The sequence below is a fragment of the Mustela erminea genome, chromosome 6 (assembly GCF_009829155.1).
Source record: "Mustela erminea isolate mMusErm1 chromosome 6, mMusErm1.Pri, whole genome shotgun sequence".
In the NCBI taxonomy this organism is placed as follows: Eukaryota; Metazoa; Chordata; class Mammalia; order Carnivora; family Mustelidae; genus Mustela; species Mustela erminea.
In genome coordinates this window covers 132,805,793-132,826,978 of record NC_045619.1, presented here as the reverse complement: position 1 = coordinate 132,826,978, position 21,186 = coordinate 132,805,793, and the positions used below count along the sequence as shown (strand labels likewise).

Sequence of the window (21,186 nt, the reverse complement as noted above, 5' to 3'; positions counted from 1 at the left end):
TGAGGGTTATGAAAGGGAGGGGCTTGGGGTATGGGGGAACTGGGTGATGAGTATTAAGGAGGGCACGTGTTGTGATGAGCACTCGGCGTTATACGCAGCTAATTAATCATTGAACACTACATCCGAAACTTACGATGTAGTATATGCTGGCTACTGAACATAATTAAAAAAAAAAAAAGTACCTCAGTGTGAACAACAACAAAAAAGGAATTTAATTGTAGGCAATTTAAAATATAAGGCATTATTGTCTGAAAAGAAATTCATTATTATAGTCATGACCCCTAAAATCCCTTGTATCTTTGTGTAAATAAGAGAAAGATTTTTAAGTTAGTATGTTTCATACTTCCTCTTTAAGCATATTAAAACAAATTGAACTTGTTATGAAAATGGATCTTTTAATTTTTACAAGTGGATTACATTTAGTAAATATTATTACATACTGATTTTTCTCATTTAAAAAGGAGCTATCCTTAAAACTGGGAACTCTACAATACATTCCTGGTACCGTAAAGAAATGGCAAAAAATACGAACTGGAAAACTTAGCTAGTATGCAGCAATACCAGTGAGACTGTTTTTTTTTTTTTTTTCTTTAAAGGTAACTGTCTATGGTACAGAAATCAGAAAAGAAACGCCTTGAGGAGCATAGGTTGTTTTACATATTGTTATACCAACAAGATCTCACCATTAACAACTATTTACTAATTTCTCATTAGTAAAAGAGAATGAGATATGTTGACTTTATTAGAACAATGTTTTCTTCTGTTTGTTGCATAATTGTCATGATAGTGTAATTTTTTAAAAAGATTTTATTTATTTATTTGACAGAGAGAAATCACAGGTAGGCAGAGAGGCAGGCAGAGAGAAGAAGGGAAACAGGCTCCTTGCTGAGCAGAGAGCCCAATGCAGGGCTCGAATCCCAGGACCCTGGGATCATGACCCGAGCCGAAGGCAGAGGCTTTAACCCACTGAGCCACCCAGGCGCCCCAGGATAGTGTAATTTTGTTAGAACAAGATACTCTGTTGCCATTAGTAAAGAGATTATCATAATAAAAATTCAAATGGGGCAACTGAGGCTCAACAGATTATAATAAAAGCACAAAAATGGTTCACAATAACAAAAATGCTACCATTGCTTCCTAGATGTGGCACCTAGTGCATTGTACAATCTGAAATGTATGAAGAAACATTTAATTTAGTAGACTTTTATCAAAGAAAACTGTAGGTTGGTTTGGTTTTGCAATTTACTCATTTTCATTTGTTCACTTAGCAAATAACTATCAAGTGTCTTTTAGCTACTGTTACTCTGATGTAGAATACAAACATTCAAAAAACACAATCCTTGCCCTCCAGAAGTTTGTTATTATCATTGTCATTTTTATTATTTACTCTATTTTTACTATTTAATTTTATTATTTAGTTTATTCCATGCTTAGTATGTGCCAGAGTCCCCTAATGTTTATAATTCTCATTGTTATGTTTTTATTGGTATTTAATATGTAAGTCAATAGTATGCAGACTGAGTAGTAAGTTTGCCAGGTAAATAAGCAGAAGTGCCATGTTTGGCAGGAGGAACGTCCATCAAGATTACATGTTTTGCAGAGGGAACAGCAGTGCGGACGCTCAGATGTATGAGTGAACTTCGGAGCACTTAGGAGCAGTTCAGTTTTGCTGGTGCAGAAAGTGTGCTATGGGAATGGTTGGAATGAGTGAATACTTAGCTAAGGCAAGCTAATGAAAGTTTTTCAGTACCATGGAAAGGTGTAGATCTTACCCTGTAGACCTTGGGAAATTTATCAGATCGAATGCTTTTAGCTGCAAATAACAGGTGACTTATAATAGTGACTAAAACGGGCCCACCTGGGTGGCTTATTCATTATGCATTGACTCTTAGTTTCAGCTCAGGTCACAGTCTCATGGGTCATGAGATCAAGCCCAACATCCCACAGGGCTCCGTGCTCAGCATGGAGTCTGCTTGACGATTCTCTTCCTCTGCCATTCTCCCATTCGTGCACTCTCTCTAGTATGCATTCACTCTCTCTCAAATAAATAAATCTAAAAAAAGCAAACCAAACAAAAGAGTGACTAAAACAGTAGGAAGCAGAATCGTTTTGATGGATCAGTGATGTCTCCAGGATCCCAGTTGTCTCTTTTTAGCTTTGAGGTTGGCAATATTTTCTATGCCCTTTCCTGATTGGCTAATTAGCAACAGTTAGAGGCATATTCTCACATGACAATATCCATTGACTGGAAGGACTGGTTTTCTTTATAAGTTTCTTTTCTTTTTTTTAAATATTTTATTTATTTGACACAGAGAGACAGACAGAGAGGGAATACAAGCAGGGGGAAGCGGCAGAGGGAGAAGCAGGCCTCTTGCTGAGCAGAGAGCCTGATGTGGGGCTGGATCCCAGGACCCTCGAATCATGACCCGAGCCGAAGGCTGACGCTTAACAACTGAGCCACCCAGGCACCCCTATATGTTTCTTTTAAATAGGAAGAAAACTCAGAGGCTTGCAGCAACTTTCCTCTAACATCTCATAAGCTTGGTTATATCACATGCTTATTCCTAAACCAGCCACTGGTAAACCAAGTACTGTGATTAGCTTAGAATAATCCTTTTTTCCTTTTGAAGCTGGGGTAAGGGCACCTTCTTTGTGTTTGGGACAATAAATATCCAAATAAAGTAGTGGTTTTCCAGCAAGAATGAAGACTATGGCATGGTTATTGGGGAGGGAGCCAGCAGTACTTGATGCAGAGACTCACTGGAGAATGTGAAGCAGAAGGGTAACAAGATTAGATTTGAATTAGGGCCTTCTGGTTGTGGCACAAAATAGTGATCACCAAGCTTTTTCTCTAAAGGGCCAGACAGTGAATATTTTAGGCCCTGTGGTTTTTCAACTACAAATACCACTATAGTGTGAAAGCAGCTGTAGCAATATGTAGGTGAATAGCAAGAGCCAACCATCTGGTTCTGTAAATAAAGTTTTATGGGGGCACAGGCACGTGACTGGTCTGACTTGGCCTGTGGCCATAGTTTGGTCACCCCTCATGTGGAGGATAGATTGGAAAAAAAAAAAACACGTAAAGATACTGGAAGATAAAGGACGCTTATATTTCCTTAGTCTAGTATCAGTCCATTTTGAAATGTTCACTCCTCTATACTGAAAAAGTCAGGAGGCTCAATTTATTCAATTTACAATGTTGTTCTTTTTCTAGGCCTTATCTTTCTGATTTTTTAAAAATTTAAAACTTTTCAAAAGATTTTATTTATTTGAGAGAGAGCACAAGTGGGGCAGAGGGGCAGAAGGAGAGGGAGAAGCAGACTCCCCATTGAGCAGGGAGCCTGGTATGGGGCTTGATCCCAGGACCCTGAGACCATGACTTGAGGTGAAGGCAGATGCTCAGCTGAGTCACCTAGGTGCCCCCTTTCTCATTTGTTTTGCTTAAAAACTTTTTATTCATTTAAGAAATAACAATATTAGTTGGTGGCTTTTTTTTTTCTTCCGGAAGTCATCAGTTAGGAGCTCATGTTTGTGTAGGGCAGTGGCAGGGGAAATATAAAGCAATGAGAGAAAAGAAGTATAGTTAATACAGTTTCATGATTATTGAATGTAGAAAGAGGAGAGAGGGGGATGCCTGGGTGGCTCAGTTATTTAGTAGCCACCTTCAGCTCAGGTCATGATCCCAAGGTCCTGGGATAAAACCCCACATTGGGGTCCCTGCTCCATGGGAAGCCTGCTTCTCACTCTCCCACTCCCCCTGCTTGTGTTCCCTCTCTCTCTGTGTCTCTCTGTCAAATAAATAAATAAAATCTTAAAAAAGGGGAGGGGGAAGAAGAAATCTTAGAAGAGTCATACATTTCCAGGTTGTGCACTAACATTTAAACTGGCCATGAAGAATGAGTAGGACTTTATTGGAGTGCAGTGGGAATAGGGATGACCAGGTATTTTCTGTATATGTTGAATTTGATGGAATATCCATGTAGTATATTTTTAGTAATTGGATAATTGAATACTAGGAGTTTCTAGCTGGAGATAGAGCATCAAGTTTGGAGGTGCTTATTTGAAATAAACTGATTAGAATTATTAGGCAAAGTCATAGCTTGGACAAAGATTGAGCTTGTCCATGATGGAAAACATATAGAAATAGACGAAGGCCAGTGAACAAAGCCTGGGAATACCAATATATAAAGTGTGGATGGAGGTGTAAGACTTGGTAGAGAAGACTGAGAAGTGGCTGGAGAAACTTAGGATGAGGAATTAGAGGAAATGTTGTTGAAAAATTTGAAAAAAATTTTCATGGAGTATTAATTGTATCAAATAAAATCACTAAAAAAAGTTGGATTTAACTTTTAAAAGTTCTTACCAAAAATGGTAAAAGAACCATTTTTGAGTTGTAAGGTCTGTTATTTATGTGACTGGTACATTCTGTGTCCAAATATGGAAAAATAACACATAAGTAAGGTCTTCCCTAACTTTTTCTAACTGCAGTATCTACCTGGACAGGGTCAAGGGGAAATGGTCTAGCCTGGTGAGTAGACTGGCCAACATTTTCCCATAATTGTCAAAACCTAGGGGTCAAGTGTGAGGAAAAGTGTGGTCTTTCTTACCTTTTTTGTTTAGAAGTACTTGAGCTTTTCTTCAAGTCCCTGGGACATTCTCCTGGATGAATACTAGGGCCACAATCTGGAAGCAATAGGCAGGAAGTCACTGTCAGGCCCTATCTCTGAAATGGAATCACGATGCAGCTGTATTTTGACAGTTTTAAATTTTGATCAGAAATATTTTTCACAGACCAGCAGTTTGGGAGAAACTGACCCCTTCTAAGTATTTTATTGCAGAAAATTAGTATAATATCAAGGAGGAAATGTAAGGTGATATGCTGACTATACTAGTTCTCACTTGCCAGGGATTCTGTGTCAGTAAAAAATGTCAGTACTGGACTATTTTTGTTAGTGCTGTCTCTCTCCATCCTCTTTCATATGCCTTCTTCTGATATCTCTACTTTTACTGCTCATTTTTTAAAATTTATTTTTTATTTATTTTCAGAAAAACAGTATTCATTATTTTTGCACCACACCCAGTGCTCCATGCAACCCGTGCCCTCTATAATACCCACTACCTGGTACCCCAACCTCTACCCCCCCGCCACTTCAAACACCTCAGATTGTTTTTTAGAGTCCATAGTCTCTCATTGTTCATCTCCCCTTCCAATTTCCCCCAACTCCCTTCTCCTCTCTAACTCCCCATGTCCTACATGCTATTTGTTATGCTCCACAAATAAGTGAAACCATATGATAATTGACTCTCTGAGCTTGACTTATTTCACTCAGCATAATCTCTTCCAGTCCCGTCCATGTTGCTACAAAAGTTGGGTATTCATCCTTTCTGATGGAGGCATAATACTCCATAGTGTATGTGAACCACATCTTCCTTATCTATTCGTCCGTTGAAGGGCATCTTGGTACTTTCCACAGTTTGGCGACCGTGGTGGCCATTGCTGCTATAAACATTGGGGCACAGATGGCTCTTCTTTTCACTACATCTGTATCTTTGGGATAAATACCCAGTAGTGCAATTGCAGGGTCATAGGGAAGTTCTATTTTTAATTTCTTGAGGAATCTCCACACTGTTCTCCAAAGAGGCTGCACCAACTTGCATTCCCACCAACAGTGGAAGAGGGTTCCCCTTTCTCCACATCCCCTCCAACACATGTTGTTTCCTGTCTTGTTAATTTTGGCCATTCTAACTGGTGTAAGGTGATATCTCAATGTGGTTTTAATTTGAATCTCCCTGATGACTAGTGATGATGAGCATTTTTTCATGTATCTGATAGCCATTTGTATGTCTTCATTGGAGAAGTCTCTGTTCATATTTTCTGCCCATTTTTTGATATGATTGTCTGTTTTGTGTGTGTTGAGTTTGAGGAGTTCATTATAGATCCTGGATAACAACCTGTTGTCTGTACTGTCATTTGCAAATATCTTCTCCCATTCCATGGGTTGCCTCTTTGTTTTTTTGACTGTTGCCTTTGCTGTGCAGAAGCTTTTGATTTTGATGAAGTCCCAAAGAATTTCATCTGTAAAGAAAGCACTAAGGAAAACTGTCTTGGATCTATCACTATTGGAACACATTTCTACCATATGTATATTTCCTTCAAAGGTAACAGGCTACCCCCATCTAAAATGTATTTCATATTTTGTTGTTTCTTATGGTAAACTTCTTTGTACCTGTACCACAGTGACAGAGTTAGTGATGATATTTAGCCAAGATTGAAAGCATTTTCTGGATTATCGGAAATTTTAATGTGACATGCTTTTGTATTTTTTCAGAATTTGGTAAACTGTGCCTTAACAAGAATATGTGGCCAATTAGATTGACAAGTTTTTAACCACCTATGTATATAAGATAACTCACTTTGTTTTCCCCCAAATGAGTTCTGTTGATCTCTAATGATCAAATCCACTATTTTCAGGCTGGAGTGGATAACTCATCCTACATTTTGACTGTAGTATTTCTGAGTTTTTGAGCAGTTTGTCAACAACTGCCTTTAATAGGTGAACTGTTTCTAATTCTATAAGAAATTAAGAAAATGAGTGGAAACAAAAAACTCTATAACCAATAGTGTGTTATTATACTGTGTATGATAGTTATATATTTTTCTATAATTATCCCAGTTACCTTATCAATTCATAACTACAATAGAAGTGAATTAAGCCCTATTTAGTTGCAGAAAATTTATGTGACCTTTTAGTTTTTTTATAGGAACTTTTATACTGTAGGACATATTGGTAATCATCAGAATTCTCTTTTTTTTCCCAATTAAAATACGATTGTTGCTTGTTTCACATTATTTTCTGACATTATTTCATCTATTCCTTTTATGCCTTTATTCAAATGGATATAGAAATACAGCAGTCTCCCAGGCAAATACTAAGAAAAACAGATTCAAGGAAAGGTGTTCTATGAATTAACCTTCTAACTGTAATCGTGTCTTAAAACATCAACCTTAATCATAAAAATTGCATATAATGCATCGGTATTAGAGGCTCCCAAAATGACACCCAGGTTTGGTTATTCACTGGAGGAACTCGCACGTCTCAGCATATTTGTACGCATGCCTGTGGTTTATTACGGTGAAATGATACAAAGCAAAATCAGCAGAGAAAAGGTGCCTGGAGTGAAGTCTAGAGGAAGCCAAGTGCAGGCTTCTAAGAATCCTCTGCCTATGGGTGTGCTTAATTCCTCCAGCATCAAATCATGACAACTCGTGTGAGATGTTGTCTGCCAATACAAGAATCTTATAGATACTCAGTGCCTGAAATTTTCTTTAAGTGATAATCATGTAGGCATCTTCTCCCTAGCATATATCAAAATTCTGGTTCCCGGAAGGAAATCAAGTAATAAGTACTTGATAAATCACCTGGATTAGTACCAACACTTAGCAGTCTCAATGGATACCTTTTGTTTTTTTCCTTCACAGTAAATATTATTTTTTTCAGCATTTTCAAGTTCATTGCGCAATATAGCAGAAAGTACAGAGAGTTTCCATTTACCGCATGTTCCTCTACACGCGTAGCCTTCCTTGTTGTCAACATCCTGAACAACAGTGGTACATTGTTTATATTTATATTAGCTCATCTTTATTGTCCACAGTCCATAATTTACATCAGGGTTCATTCTTGGTGTTTTACATTCTATGGGTTTTAACAAATGTGTGATGACATGTATCTATCATGTGGTATCACATAGAATAGTTTCACTGCCTTAAAATTTCTCTGTGCTGTGCCTGTTCCCCTTGCTGCAACCCTTAACTCCTAACTTAAAAAGTTTTACTTTTACCAGAATGTCATATAGTTGCAATCATACAGTGGATATCTTCTTGAATTTTTTAAAAATTAAAATTCTGAGGTAATTGAATATAGTGATTCAAGATAATCTTTGTCCTTTGTTGTGTTCATCAGTGTAGGATTGATGACATATGCCTTACAGACTGAAAAAGTGTGATTTCTACAGACGTTTGTCACATAGTGGGGAATGTTGAGAACAATGACATCATATCCTGCTACCTAGCCAAATCACTGGTACCATTCTGGTCTAAGAGGTGGATCCAGATAGACTCTCCAGCAATGAAAATAGGTCATCTCAAGAGAACCAGAATCATTAAAATCACTAAAAGCTTTCATACTTACCTTGCAATTGGAAATAAGGCCACAGAGAGTCTGTTTGCTATGTTTTGCCATGCTGCAAAGTAGAGTGGCTGTACACCAAACTTTGTGATGAGGTGTTTCACCCCAAACTTAACAGCCCCTGCTGGAGATCTGGAGAAGTTCTGTTGTGTTACAGCGAAATAAGTATAGTCTCTTTTAACTGCGCCTCATAGTGAAAGTCCTGAAGAATCCAGAAGAATCCTGACATTGTCAGTCTATGATGATGATTCTGCTAATGACACCATTTTCTGTCAGTCTCAAGGGTTTGGATTAAAATTGTGGTCATTATAAACATCCACTTGTAGGTATCAAATTCTGATAAATACCATTCTTTTCTTCCATTTGGTAAATGTAGAGGAGAAAGTAAGATTTCTTAGCGAGTTAACTGCCTACCAATAGTATAATTAATATTCACTCCAGTGTGGTTGCCAGGTATGGTCCCGAAGAATACTTTTTAACACAACATCAGTCTTAGACTTTGAATATCTGTATTTCTCTGTTGTTGATTTAAAATGTATTTTGCTTTTTTCTTTACAGCGAATAAGACTTCTGAAGAAGACTGTATAATCAGGTAGGATTTTTGTGGATTTTTTTTTTTTTTTACAAATTCTGTGTTAACAAGGGAATGCAGAGAAAAGCATTTGTTGAGAGTTCTACTGTGTGCTAGGCCCTATATTATGTGCTTGACATTTATTACTTATATAGTCATTACAATAGCATCACGAAGTAGATGTGCTGTTACAGCCTATTTTTTTTATTAATTAGTCAGCTGTGGTTCAGGAACACTGATTAATTGACCTATGATTCTATAGTTAAAGAGTAGCAGACCCAGAAACCACCACTGCTTCTAACAAGAGCTTGAACGCTGTGAATTTTCAGTCTTGGAGGGGGCCATGGTGCCCCCCTGAGGCATAAGAAACTAGTCAGTTACTCACAGTTTGAAAATTCTGGCTGCGATGATGACTTTGTTTCCACAACCACACCTTTGAATAAGAAGCCCAGAACAACACCAAAAGAGTTAATACTAGAAACAAGGAAACCTAAACTGAAGAATCTCCAGAAAGAACATATCCCACTACAAGAGAAAACCCCTAAAAAAGGATGGCTTTAGGTGATGAACTTTACCAGCCAGACTTAGAAGTGGCACTAGCTTTATCAGTGAAGGAACTTCCAGCGGTCCCCATTGATGTGGGAGAGGCTCAAGATACAAGCACCAAAAAAATGTGGCAGCAGCGAAATTGGGACAATGACTAAGGCTCCCCATCTCTCCGATTGCAGTGTAGCCAGTGATGATTTAGATTTGGATAAGCTTACCGAGGAAGATGATGTGTGCAGTGCTCAAGGGAAAAGAAAAGCAGCATCAAAAGCTGTGGTACAACGGAGGAAGATTCTTTTGGAAGGCAGTGATGGTGGTAGTGCTGACGACTCTGAACCTCTGGTGGAGAGTCTGAGGATGAGTCTGATTTTAGGGAGAGTGAAGATGATGATGCAAACTTCACTCTGGGAGAAAAAAAAGTGGAAGAAATTAAAAAGAAAGAAGTGAAGGTAAAATCCCCAGTTGAAAAAAGGAGAAGAAACCTAAATCCAAACGTGATACTTTGGAAGTGACTTCAAGAGACTGTGCTCCAGCTGCCCTGAAATCAGAATCTCAGCTTTCACCAAAAAAGGCTTTATCAGTGAAGAGGCCATTTGGAAACCACTACAAATATGCAAACCTTCCAGCTGAAGCTGGAAGCAGAAAACCTAAGTAGATGCCACCAGCGCTGTCTGGAAGCAGCAGCAGCAGCAACAGCAGCAGGAGCCCACTGGCAGGGGTGTCTGTTAAGTCTCCAAATCAGAGTCTCTGCCTTGGCTTGTCCAGATTAGCACAAGTGAAACCTTTGCATCCAAATGCCGCTAGTGGCTGAGTGTGGTAGTCAGCGAAGGTTTGATTAAGAGAAAAAGAGTTTTACAAGTGTGTTTATGTTTGAATTGTGTTTCTATTTAAGGAGGGTATCATACTATAAAGGAATCCTTTAATGTAAAAAAAAAAAAAACGAGTAGTAGACCCATGATTTGACTGTCAGCCTGCGTGACTCCCACATCGATTCTTTTGTCCCTCAGCAGCACTGGGGTTAAGGTACAGATCCTAGTCAGATCAATTCAGAGAGTCAAATTTAGTTATGTGTTTGCTTATTTAGCGTTTTCCTAAGAGACCAGGTTAGTCCAAGCATTTGTCCTAATATATTTGACAACTAGTGATAACTAGGGGTAATTAGTGCAGTGGCAACTAGTCTCTTGTTTTTACTGTCAAAGATTTTAGGATGGCTCTCATTACCTATGGCCATAGTACATAGCTTTTATATAAGCAAGACCTAATCAGGCAAGTTCTTAGATATAGAGATGTCTGCTCTCCTTGAGATGAATGATTTTCCAGAAGTGATGTATATGTAATTTAGGTGTAGGCCTTGATACATTAATTAATTTTATCATCTCTTTAGAGGATATTTCTAAATGATTCTCTGTTTACTGACTTCCCAGTCTAGTTTTTCCTTTAGGCTAGTTCCCTTGATCTTGAAGGTTTTTCTTTTTTTGTAGATTTTTTTCCTTTTCTCTGTTGATTTTTCTATAATCTTTTCTTGTTGTTTTTCTTTTTTCTTTCTTCTCTGCTTTTCTTGGCATTTCTTTTATTCCATTTTTTCCCTTTCTGCCAGCTAAGTATTCTCTGTTTTTCTGTAGACAAAATCAAAAGCACATAGAATTTCAGGATTTTAGGACATCTTAGAGATGAACTAATCAAAATACTCTCTGGTACTACAACCTGTGTTTAACATCCTCACCAAGTGATTATTTAAATGGAGAATTTGAAATGCAAAAGAGATTAAAGTAACTTATTTGGATATAAGTGACAGAAATGAGATTTACATTCAGGTTTCCCCTTTTTTTTCTCATCTTAATAGGTGAATGTTTTAATAATAGAAAGATGGGGAGTTGGTCTAGTGAACACAGTGAAGGTGCGTAAGGAAGGAATTGGCAGGAGAGGCCAACTTTCAAGAATAACAACACTGGGTTGGATAGGAATAAGAGTTTTAGAAAAGATGTCAGAATATTTGGGCATATGATAAGTTAGATAAAGATGTATTACAGAAATGAAGGACACACACACATGGGAAGGAACGAAGGACACAGGATATTGGGAGTTGTTTAGAAAAGCATATTAAAATAGAGGGTTCAAGAGAATCACGAGCAATTTTTTTGATGATTTGTTTAATTGAATGAACTAGCATACTTCAGGTTTTCTTTCTTTCTTTGTTTTTTTTTTTTTTTTGGTTCTCTTATTTATTTATTTATTTTTAATTTATTTATTATTTCTTTTCAGCATAACAGTATTCATTATTTTTGTACCACATCCAGTGCTCCATGCAATCCGTGCCCTCTATAATACCCACCACCTTGTACCCCGACTTCCCACTCCCCGCTGTTGAGAGGTTTTAAAATCATTTGAGCCATGAGGAAGGCTTTTTACAGCATATAGGAATGTGATATCATCTACTTCCAGCCCAATCTTGGCTAAGATCCTCTTGAGTATCTAAGGGGGAATGGAGATTCTGAACCACACAGATATATGGCCCAAGGTAGGGGTCTCCTCACTCCACCTCTTTTCCTAATTCTTTGATGTCTTTCCCATGTACATGTAGGGTTTGGTGGGCTAGGACTGGCTGTCAGATCAGTAACAGAGCTTCATTTGGGTAGTTGGTAACATGTCTACATTGAGATGATTACATGGATGACTTTCAGTTTAGCTTGTCCTCCAGGAGCAGGACATGGCTCCTACTCTTGGCCATTTGAAGGTGTGCTTGTTTTGGGAATCTGCTTTCATAGGCTAAAGATTTAAAAGGTTGGAGGGTACGACTGAGCCCTGCAAAAGAGTGATCTAAGAGCTCACAGAAAGAAAATATTAGGCGGTGTATAGGGAAATAGAGGCACAGCTACCAGGACTCTATTTTTATAGCAGTCTCTCTTCTTGGGTATCTCAGTGCTTATGAAGGTTCAGGTAGACCTAAATAAGGCAGGACCTGTGTAGGGAAAATGTTGGACCTTATAGTTTTTAACCTCTCTGGGAACAGTATTCCCACTAATAACATAAATTTGTTCTTTAACATGTGTATATTTGTTTGTTTATGTATTTAAATTGAAGCATAGTTGACACATAATGTGATGTTGTGTTTCAGACAATTTAAGAACTCTGAATGTTACACCATGCCTACCACAAGCATAGCTATCTCTTACTGCATGATGCTATTACAATACCATTGTCTGTATTCCCTATGCTGTACCTGTATCCCTGTGACTTACTATAACTGGAATCCTGAACCTCACATTCCCCTTTACCCATTTTGTCCATCCTCCCACCCCCTTCTCTTCTGGTGATACAGAATTCTCTGTATTTCTGGGTCTGTTTCTGTTTACTTTTGCTTTTACTGCTCTTGCCTCAGGAGCAAGTTGGGACTACATCAAAATCAAAAGCTTTTGCACAGTTAAGGAATCAATCCACACAACAAAAAGGCAACCTATGGAATAGGAGCAGATATTTGCAAATGATATAGCCAGTAAAGGGTTAGTATACAAATATAAAGAATTGATAGAACTCAGCACCCAAAACACCCAATTTTTAAATTTTTTAACCCAATTTAAAAATTATCAGAATTGAGCACTGGGTGTGGTGTAAAAATAATGAATACTGTTATGCTGAAAATAAATAAAAAACTGGGTATTTACCCCAAAGATACAGATGTAGTGAAAAGAAGGGCCATCTGTACCCCAATGTTTATAGCAACAATGGCCACGGTCACCAAACTGTGGAAAGAACCAAATGCCTTCAATGGACGAATGGATAAGGAAGATGTGGTCTATATACACTATGGAGTATTATGCCTCCATCAGAAAGGATGAATACCCAACTTTTGTAACAACATGGACGGAACTGAGAGAGATTATGCTGAGCGAAATCAGTCAAGCAGAGAGAATCAATTATCATATGGTTTTACTTATTTGTGGAGCATAACAAATAGCATGGAGGACATGGGGAGTTAGAGAGGAGAAGGGAGTTGGGGGAAATTGAAGGGGAGGTGAACCATGAGAGACTATGGACTCTGAAAAACAATCTGAATGGTTTGAAGTGGCGGGAGTGGGTTGGAGGTTGGGGTACCAGGTGGTGGGTATTAGAGAGGGCATGGATTGCATGGAGCACTGGGTGTGGTGCAAAAATAATGAATACTGTTATGCTGAAAACAAATTAAAAATAATTTTTAAAAATATATTAAAAATTATTAAAAAAGTAAATGTAAAAAAAATTATCAGAAGACACGAACAGATATTTTTCCAAAGAAAACATACAGATGACCTACAGACACCTAAGAAGATACTCAGCATCACTCATCATCAGGCAAATGGAAATCAACACTACAATGAGATACCACTGCATACCTGTCAGAACGGTTAAAAGAAAAAAAAAAACAAGTAACAATGTCAGCAAGTATATGGAGAAAAAGGAATCCTATTTGATTATTGGTGGGAATGCAAACTAATGCAGCCACTGTGGAAACAGTATGGAGTTTCCTCCAAAAGTTAAAAATTGAACTACCCTACAATGCAGTAATCACACTATTGGATATTTACTCCCCAAATACGAAAACACTAACTCGAAGGGATACATGTACCCCTGTGGTTACTACAGCATTAGTTAACAATAGTCAACCCAAGAGTCCATTGATAGATGAATGGATAAAGAAGAAGTGACATATATATATACAGTGGAATATTCAGCCATAGAAAAGAATCAAAATTTGCCATTTGCAGTGAAATGGAGGGAACTAGAGAATATTGTGCTAAGCAGAGTTGTCAGAGAAAAACAAATACTATAAGATTTCACTCATGTAGAATTTAAGAAACAATAGAAATGAGCAAAGAAAAAAATAAAAAATGAGAGACAGACAACCAAGAAACTGACTCTTAAATATAGAGAACAAGTTGATGGTTACCAGACGGGAGATGGGTGGGGGAGCGGGTGAAATAGGAGCTAAGGGTTAAGGAATGCACTTGTCGTGATGAGCACTGGGTGATGGAATTACCAAATCATTATATTGTCTACATGAAATAATACAGCACTGTGTGTTAATGATACTGGAATTAAAATAAAAAATAACAAAAACAGAGGTCAAAGTTCAATTACATCAAGAAACTTCATTCAATAAGAAGATAGCTGACTTTTAACTCAGTTTTTCTTTTTCATGAACTTGTTTTTGTTGTGTATTTTTGCTCTAAAGTATTTCCATTAAACCTGGTGATGATGATGCTTCATGGCCTGCATCAGGTGTTGAAGACTTAAGTTTGAATACAAAGGTAATGTACTCTCTTGTGAAATTAATTTTCCTGCTCTGAATTTAGTTTTGTGTATTATTTACTCTTAAAATTTAACAGTGGCCTGCCTATCATCATTTTATGTTTGAAGTGGAAAGTTGGTCAGAACAAACCATTTTATAGAAATATGACAAGTTGATTTTTTTTAACTCCGTTAAATAACGAAGGTGGAAAAAATAGGCTGGAAATGTATCATGACAGAAAAAATTATATTGGAAAAAGCTTTCCCATGATGGAGGAAATAGGACATTTGGTCAAGGATAAGGATTCTTACTGTGAGTTTTAAATTATCGTATCATGACTTTTCTTTCTTTTCTTTTCCTTTTTCTTTCTCTCTTTCTTTTCTTCTAACATGACTTTTATAATACTCATGCCTAAATGAATCTTTAGTGGACCAGTTATTTATTGCAAATTGTTTTTTCTTGGATATGTGTCTGTTTTTGTGCCAGTTCCATGTGTTCATCGTCATTAGCCATCAGAGAGATTCAAATCAAAAACACATTGAGATACCACCTTACACAAGTTAGAATGGCCAAAATCAACAAGACAGTAAACAACAGGTGTTGGAAAGGATGTGGAGAAAGGGGAACCCTCTTACACTGTTGGTGGGAATGCAAGTTGGTGCAGCCACTTTGGAAAACAGTGCTACCCTATGACCCTGCAATTGCACTACTGGGTATTTACCCCAAAGATACAAGTATAGTGAAAAGAAGAGCCATCTGTACCCCAACGTTCATAGTAGCAATGGCCACAGTTGACAAACTGTGGAAAGAACCAAGATGCCCTTCAACAGATAAATGGATAAAGAAGATATGGCCCATATATACAATGGGGTATTATGCCTCCATCAGGAAGGATGAATACCCAACTTTTGTATCAACATGGACTGGACTGGCAAAGATTATGCTGAGTGAAATAAGTCAAGCAGAGAGAGTCAATTATCATATGGTTTCACTTACTTGTGGAGCACAAGGAATAACATGAAGGACATTGGGAGATGGAGAGGATAAGTGGGTTGGGGGAAATAGTAGGGGAAGACAAACCATGAGTGCTGTGGACTCTGAGAAACAAACTGAGGGTTTTGGAGGGGAGGTGGGTGGGGGGCGTTGGTTGAGCCTGGTGGTGGGTATTAAGGAGGACATCTTTTCCATGGAGCACTGGGTGTGGTGCGTAAACAATAAATTTTGGAACACACACACACAAAATTAAATTTAAAAATTTTTTTGATAAAACTTCCTCAACTTTTTTTCTTTAACCCCATTTGTGTCCCATTAGATATATCCTTTCAATGTATATATTTCTCCTTAGAATTCTTATTACCAATTCTTTCTTCATGTGAAAGCTGATGTATTAGAAACATTTCTTTTTCTATTTTTTCTCTTGAGACATAATTATGGCTTTCAGGTAGTGATAGATGGCCACTAATTGAGCAATTTACTTTATAGCCAAAAAATTAAATTCTTTACTATAGTATTTATAAATAAATAATTGTAGAGTGAGAAAAGTCAGTAGTATTAGGGATATACTCTGAAAAAAACCCTCTGTTTTATATGTATTTATTATATATATATATATTTATAATATGTAATTGAAAAATTTTAAGAGACTTCTGTTTATGGTATATCCATAATCACACTTACATATACTGAAAAGTATGTTTTTTCTACATATCATTTTTTAACTTACATTTTTCCTTTTTTTCTTGTCTTACACTCGTGCTTGATTGATTGGTCATGTCTTATATTTTTCCTTTTTTCTTCCTTTCCCCCCAAAGCTTTTTTTTTTAATGACTTATTCTTACCCTAATTTTTCCTTGCAGAAAACTTTAGTGTCTATTGTTTCAGTCCATCTCTTTCTGTCTCCACTGTCAACATATTTGGTTATGACTTTCTGTTTTGTGTGTGTGGTTTTTGTTCATGAATCATGCCCCACAAGGTATATGATGATTTTTTTTTCTCTTTTCTGGAAGGAACTAAATTTAAACAATCACTTGTCAAAAAATATTTATTTGATAGAGACTGCACATGCGGGGAGCAGCAGGCAGAGGGAGAAGCAGGCTCCATGCTGAGCAATGAGCCCAATGTGGGACTCTATCCTAGAATCCTGAGCCAAAGGCAGATACTTAACCGAATGAGGCACCCAGGTGTCCCTGTCTTTAGCATTTTGGCAAACAGAAGCAACTTAAATTGTTTGCAATTCCAACTTACCTAACTAAGATACTACTAAAAACTAAATTTTAATATTTCCTCCTGTAAGAGATATACATGCAAATGTAAATCATGCAAATACATTTTAAAAATAATTAAATAGTTAACATTTCTTAATGTTAGTTTTTTTTTCAATAATACTTTTAATTACCTAGGAATAAATTTTATTTTAGGTTACTTTGGTAAAGAAAGTATTTAAACATTTTTGAAATTTCAATTCCATTTATTTTACATATACTGTATTATTGGTTTCAGAAGTAGAATTCAGTGATTCATCAGTTGTGTACAACACCCACTGCTCATTAATTCAAGTACCCTCTTTAATGTCCATCACTCAGTTATTCCACTCCCTCGTAATCCTCCCACTCCCAACCCACCTCCCTCCAACAACCCTCAGGTTCTTTTCTATAGTTAAGAGTCTTCAAGGGGGATGGGGTTATGGACATTGGGGAGGGTATGTGCTTTGGTGAGTGCTGTGAAGTGTGTAAACCTGGTGATTCACAGATCTGTACCCCTGGGGATAAAAATATATGTTCATAAAAAATTAAATTAAAAATTAAAAAAAAAAAGAAATCCCTTTATGGGGATTAACTTAAAAAAAAAAAAGAGTCTTGTAGGATCTGCCTCCTCCTCTGTTTTCATCTTTTTTCCCCCTCCCTTCCCGTATGTTCATCTGTTTTGTTTCTTAAATTCCACATATGAGTGAAATCATGGTATTTGTCTTTCTCTGACTGACTTAATTTTGCTTAGCATCATACACTCTAGTTCCATTCATGTCATCGCAAGTGGGAAGATTTCATTCATTTTGATGGCTGAGTAATATTTCATTGTGTGTGTGTGTGTGTGTGTGTGTGTGTGTGTGTGTGTGTGTGTATGGTGGGGGTCTTCTTTATCCATTCATCTGTCAATGGACATCTAGGTTCTTTCCATAGTTTGACTATTGTGGACATTGCTGGAATAGACATTGGGGTGCAGGTACGCCTTCAGGATGCTACATTTGTATCCTTTGGATAAATACCTAGTAGTGTAATTGCTGGGTTGTAGGATAGCTTTATTGTTAACTTTTTGAGGAAGAATTTGTAATAATCAGGAGTAAGGAAAATAACATTTTGGGACTAGCTATTAAATCTCTCATAATCCTCACCCCATGAGAAAATGTAGGCTAGTAAATGACCGAACTGAGATTTGAATCTACATTTGAATGATTCCAAAACCCATGTTCTTTGTGTAATGGTGCTCATTTGATAATGGTGAATGTTATAATTATGTTACCAAATGTGTTCCTTGTAATCCTTAAAACTATTAATTTTTTTTCTAGAATACCTCAAAACCAAACTTAAGGAAGCAAATGAATGTTTCTCAGCATTTCAAGAACTGTAAGCTGTTTGAAGACTTGTGTTATTCACTGATTTTTGTCTGTTCTTGTAGTAATTCGAAATTACAGATATTTTCATGTACTCTTTATTTTGTTTTTTACTAAATGGAAGCAAAACTTGGCCTTGTATCACCGGGAGATAAAACTTTATTTGAGAATGATAATTCTGATAACAAGTGTGAACATACGGTTGGCGTTCCTTCCATACCATCCATCGATGCCTGTGACTCTTCTCCTCTGGCTTTGCCAACACCTGATTCTATTCTAAAACCTCCTTTCACATTGTTAGGCCTTGGTCTTACAAAGGTAAGTTGTTTCAATTTTACCTTTTCCCCCATTTTTTTTTCATATATCATCCTCTTGATCCTTATAATGAAAAGAATCTTAGGAAGAAATGGAAGTCCTCAAGATCATAAGAGAAAACAGTGTCATAATGGTAGAGAGGTAATTGGATTGAGATTTATAAAGGTTGGTGGGAGTGAACAGTTCTTAGGTATGCCATTATGGAAGGAAAGAATTACAGAGCAACTGGAAAGAACAGCTGTAGATGGATGTGAAGATGAGGGAGGAAGTGAAGACAAAGAATTCATTTAAGAAGGTCGATATAAAAAAAAAGAAGGGCGATATAAATGTAAACTTGCAGAGTTGAGAGAGATTATTATAAAAACACAATAGCAGTTGTGGGGCTATGGGAGAGCAGATACTCTACATCATAAAATATGGTAGAAATTATTTTAAGTGCAAATTAAGAAAATGAAGGCAGGTAATTAAAAAATGCTCAGACTCCTCTGAATGACTTACAGCTTATTTTTATGAAGAAGTGGAAAAAAATTTTATCCTTACCTTTAAGTTCATAAAGTGTGATATTGTATATTTAATTTAGCAAAACCTGTGTTTATAGATAATGCAAAGTGAAATCTGTTTTAGGCCTTACTCAGATTTATTATGAACTTTGAGTTTTGGCCATTATCTTTCTTGTTTTTTTTTTTTAAGATTTTATTTTTATTTTTTCTGTATGTGTAAGAGAGAGAGAGAGTATAAGAGGTGGGAGAGGGGCAGAGGAGAAGCAGGCTCCCTACTGAGCAGGGAGCCCGAAGCAGGATTCAATCCCTGGGATCATGACCTGAGTTGAAGGCAGATGCTTAACCAACTGAGCCAACCAGGTGCTCTTTCTTGTGATTTCTAATTTATTTACCGTGTGGTATAATCTTGGTAAGTTTTTAGATCTTTTTGAGAATAAAGAGAGGAGATAAGTAAACACTTTATGTAGTCTTTTCATTACTTAAAACTGAAATTTCTGACTATGTAAGTGAGGTTCTTAATCTTTATCCATTAAATGAAATAAATTTTAATCTGAAACAATCTTAAAGAAAAAATATAAAATTTTGTTTCTTTTTTTTAAGAGTTTATTTATTTATTTGAGAGACAGAGATCACAAGTAGGCCGAGAGGCAGGTAGAGGGGGTTGGGGGGGAGTCAGGCTCCCTGCTGAGCAGAGATCCTGATGTGGGGCTCGATCCCAGGATCCTGGGATCATGACCTGAGCTGAAGGCATAGGCTTTAACCCACTAAACCACCTAGGTGCCCCTAACATCTTGTTTCTTGATTCTGATTGATTTTTAATTGTATCTGCATATTATAGATACATACACACACAATTGATTTTTTATGAATGAATGAACTCACAATTTATAGTTTTTTCCTAATATGAACTATTTGTCATTATAGAATCATAAGGAAGGAAAGGTTGCTAACAGAGTATACAAAATTATTTCTGGAAGATGACTTTTACTTTTTCAAATATCTCCAATAGTGGATACATTTTATATTGTCATGAAACTATAGTATTCATAGCTATTAGTTTTGGGGGCGGTTCTTTTTAGATTTAAAAAATTTTAAGTAATCTCTCTACCCAACATGGGGCTTGAACTCACAACCCTGAGATCAAGAATCACACATTCTTGATTGGAGAAGTGTCTGTTCACTTCTCCAATCAAGACATACAAATGGATATCAGACACATGAAAAAATGTTCATCATTAGCCCTCAGGGAGATTCAAATTAAAACCACAATTAAAACCACCTTACACCAGTTAAAATGGCCAAAATTAACAAAACAGGAAACAACATGTGTTGGCGAGGATGTGGAGAAAGGGGAACCCTTTCCACTGTTGGTGGGAATGTAAGTTGGTGCAGCCTCTTTGGAGAACAGTGTGGAAATTCCTCAAGAAATTAAAAATAGAGCTTCCCTATGACCCTGCAATTGCACTCCTGGGTATTTACCCCAAAGATACAGATGTCGTGAAAAGAAGGGCCATCTGTACCCCAATGTTTATAGCAGCAATGGCCACGGTCACCACAGTATGGAAAGAACCAAGATGCCCTTCAACGGGCAAATGGATAAGGAAGATGTGGTCCATATACACTATGGAGTATTATGCCTCCATCAGAAAGGATGAATACCCAACTTTTGTAGCAACATGGACGGGACTGGAAGAGATTATGCTGAGTGAAATAAGTCAAGCAGAGAGAGTCAATTATCACTTATTTGTGGAGCATAACAAATATCATGGAGGACAAGGGGTGTTAGAGAGGAGAAGGGAGTCGTGGTAAATTGGAAGGGGAGGTGAATCATGAGAGACTATGGACTCTGAAAAACAATCTGAGCGGTTTGAAGTGGCGGGGGTGTCGGAGGTTGGGGTACCAGGTAGTGGGTATTATAGAGGGCACGGATTTCATGGAGCACTGGGTGTGGTGAAAAAATAATGAATACTGTTTTTCTGAAAATAAATAAATTGAAAAAAAAAAAAAGAGAATCACACATTCTTCCCACTGAGCCAGCCAGGAGTTCCCATAGTTGTTAAATTTAACATGTGAATTCTTTCATATCTGAAACTCAGAAATACTGGTGATTTGATTTTTTTTTTGTCCCTTTCTTCTTTCCTCATGTGAATATTGGGTCTTGCTTGATAATGACACATGTATTTGGAGACTTAAAA

General features: G+C 37.1%; 1 protein-coding gene and 1 pseudogene across 1 annotated transcript in view; both read left to right on the top strand.

The window, feature by feature from the left end:
- LOC116593634 (ankyrin repeat domain-containing protein 26-like) overlaps positions 1-21,186 on the top strand; it is a gene marked incomplete at its 3' end in the record, with an annotated part of 95,151 nt that overhangs the window by 19,121 nt on the left and 54,844 nt on the right. Inside the window, exons 7-10 of the mRNA XM_032347901.1 lie at positions 8,745-8,778; positions 14,513-14,588; positions 18,132-18,189; positions 18,301-18,494. Of these exons, the coding sequence (XP_032203792.1) occupies positions 8,745-8,778; positions 14,513-14,588; positions 18,132-18,189; positions 18,301-18,494 (362 nt within the window). The remainder of the gene's footprint in view (positions 1-8,744; positions 8,779-14,512; positions 14,589-18,131; positions 18,190-18,300; positions 18,495-21,186) is intronic.
- Positions 8,833-10,114, top strand: LOC116592428 (annotated as a pseudogene).